The 2,260-nt window shown below is 42.1% G+C and overlaps 1 protein-coding gene across 1 annotated transcript; it reads right to left on the reverse strand.

Moving 5' to 3' along the window:
• Nucleotides 1–1,010: 1,010 nt before the first annotated feature.
• Nucleotides 1,011–1,940, reverse strand: LOC112677087 (olfactory receptor 1L6-like). The gene has a single exon (XM_025474964.3). The coding sequence runs from the start codon at nucleotides 1,938–1,940 to the stop codon at nucleotides 1,011–1,013; it is 930 nt and encodes a 309-aa protein (XP_025330749.3).
• Between the last annotated feature and the right edge of the window lie 320 nt (nucleotides 1,941–2,260).

Consider the following 2,260-nt stretch of genomic DNA (forward strand, 5'->3'; position numbering starts at 1 on the left):
AATTTTGATATAGTGCCTGAAATTTATCTGGGGCCTGCTATATGCAAGACACTTACAAATACTTAAAACATAAATACTATATGTCTTAGGACACTTGTTATATCACTTGTTAATTTCCATAACAATCCACTTTTCATATGAAAACCAAGGCACAGAGAGGTTAATGTACTTGCCCAAGATCATGGGGTTGGTAATGGTGGACTTGGGCTTCCAGTCCAAGCAGTATAATTTCAGAACTAGGAAGCTCAGACGGGTTAAGTAAATGATTCAAAGTCACTGAATTCAGAATTTTTCCTTTGACACCCACAACATGTGGTGAGGTTATTCATTAAATGCATTATGTAGATAAGGAAAATGAGAATTCGGGAGACTTAGTGGCTTGATTATGGTCACACAGTTTGTGAGACCAAGTTGTAACTTAAGTTTTCACTCAGAATCTCAGGATCTTATTGCTATGCCAGTGAAGCTGCCTTCTCTGACAAATAGGAGAACTGCTTTGGAGATGTTATGAGCTGTTCTAAAGGTAACGAGAAAATCCACTAGCCAGACCCAAGGAGTTTGTGCATAAGATGAATAACCCATATGATGAGAACATTGACTTGCTGAGGCTTTGTATGAGCTGACCCATTTCCCAATAGATTAAAAAACATTACTATCGGAGTTTTTCTTGCTTTTTTGTCAGCGTACTTATTATACAACCCTGATCATGTCTGTGACACACATGAACCAGAGACTGCAAAAGAAAAAGAAGGAAAGTATGTGTCTGATACAGTAAGACATCAATGTCTGTGTCTCATTATATTTATTTTTATCAAAAGGTAAAATAACCTTCTATTGCAATTGTCTCATCTCCATTTATTGGACTGTATTTAATTTTGAAGACAGAGCTATGGTTGATACATCTTTGTAATATTTTCATAAGTGAGTATAGTTCTTGGCACAGAGCAGGTATTCCATGGGTTCTTTTGAATGAATGAATGAATGTTAAGAATAACCATATATGAAATTTGCTATTCTACCCTTCTGAGGAGCTTTTTCAAGGCCTGCTTCATGTCCTTGTTCCTAAGACTATAGATAAAAGGGTTCAGCATGGGGGTAACTACTGTATAGATGACAGTGACCACATGGTCCTTTGTCACTGAGTAGGTGGATGAGGGGTGAATGTACACAAATATTATGGTCCCATAGAATAGTGCCACAACTATGAGGTAGGACCGACAGGTGGAGAAGACCTTGTACCTGCCTCTCTCAGAACGGACCCTCAGAACAGCATGGGTGATAAAAATATAAGAGACAGTGATCAAGGCGAAGGGACTCATGATCACAAAGGAGCCTTCTGTGAAAGCCAAAAGCTCATTGATAGAGGTGTCCGAGCAGGAGAGTGTCAGCAGTGGCTGGACATCACAGAAGAAGTGATGGATGACATTGGGCCCACAGAAGGAGAGGCGGGCCATGAGAATCATGTGGGTGAGTGAGTGGAGATGGGACAGCACCCAGGACACCATCACCAGCAGGAGATAGCGCCTGGGGCTCATGGTCATGCTGTAAAGCAGCGGGTTGCAGATGGCCGTGTAGCGGTCAACAGCCATGACAGCCAGGAGGAAGCTGTCAGTGATCCCAAAGGCCACAAAGAAACACATCTGTGTGAGGCATTGGGCAAAGGGGACCTTCTTGCTTTTGCTCAGCATGTTTGCCAGCATCCTTGGCACAATGGCACTTGTAAAGCAGATGTCCACCAGGGACAGACTGGAAAGCAAGAAGTACATGGGGGTGTGGAGGCGGGCATCCCTCTGGATGGCTGCAATGATGACTGAGTTACCAGCCACATTGACCAGATACGTGGCTAGGAAGCTGGCAAAGAGCCACCCCTGCTGTTTGGGGTCACTGGTCAGTCCCAGAAGGAGGAATTCAGGCATATGGCTCTGGTTTTCCCTCAGCATTGATTTCCTGTAAGTAAAAATATGAAGGAATGTTAGATGTGTGTCCTGACTTGAAATCTTCAACCTGGTAGAAGAAATATCTTATAATTCATTCCAGCTTGTGCCCAGCAGAAGGGGAGTCATCACGTGGCTCACCATATATTTTATGATATAACTTCATAGAATTGGTATTGGCTACCTTGATTTTAATTCCAACTTTGCATTTGACTAATTTTGTGAACTTCAACAAAGTACTTCATATCTTTTTTAAAAAAGATTTTATTTATTCATGAGACACACACACACACACACACACACAGAGGCGCACAGATACAGGCAGA

The sequence above is a fragment of the Canis lupus genome, chromosome 9, assembly GCF_003254725.2.
Source record: "Canis lupus dingo isolate Sandy chromosome 9, ASM325472v2, whole genome shotgun sequence".
Lineage (NCBI taxonomy): Eukaryota > Metazoa > Chordata > Mammalia > Carnivora > Canidae > Canis > Canis lupus.

Excerpts from the sequence above, each read along its gene's own strand:
- LOC112677087 (XM_025474964.3), bottom strand. The coding sequence starts at position 1,940 with ATGCTGAGGGAAAACCAGAGCCATATGCCTGAATTCCTCCTTCTGGGA.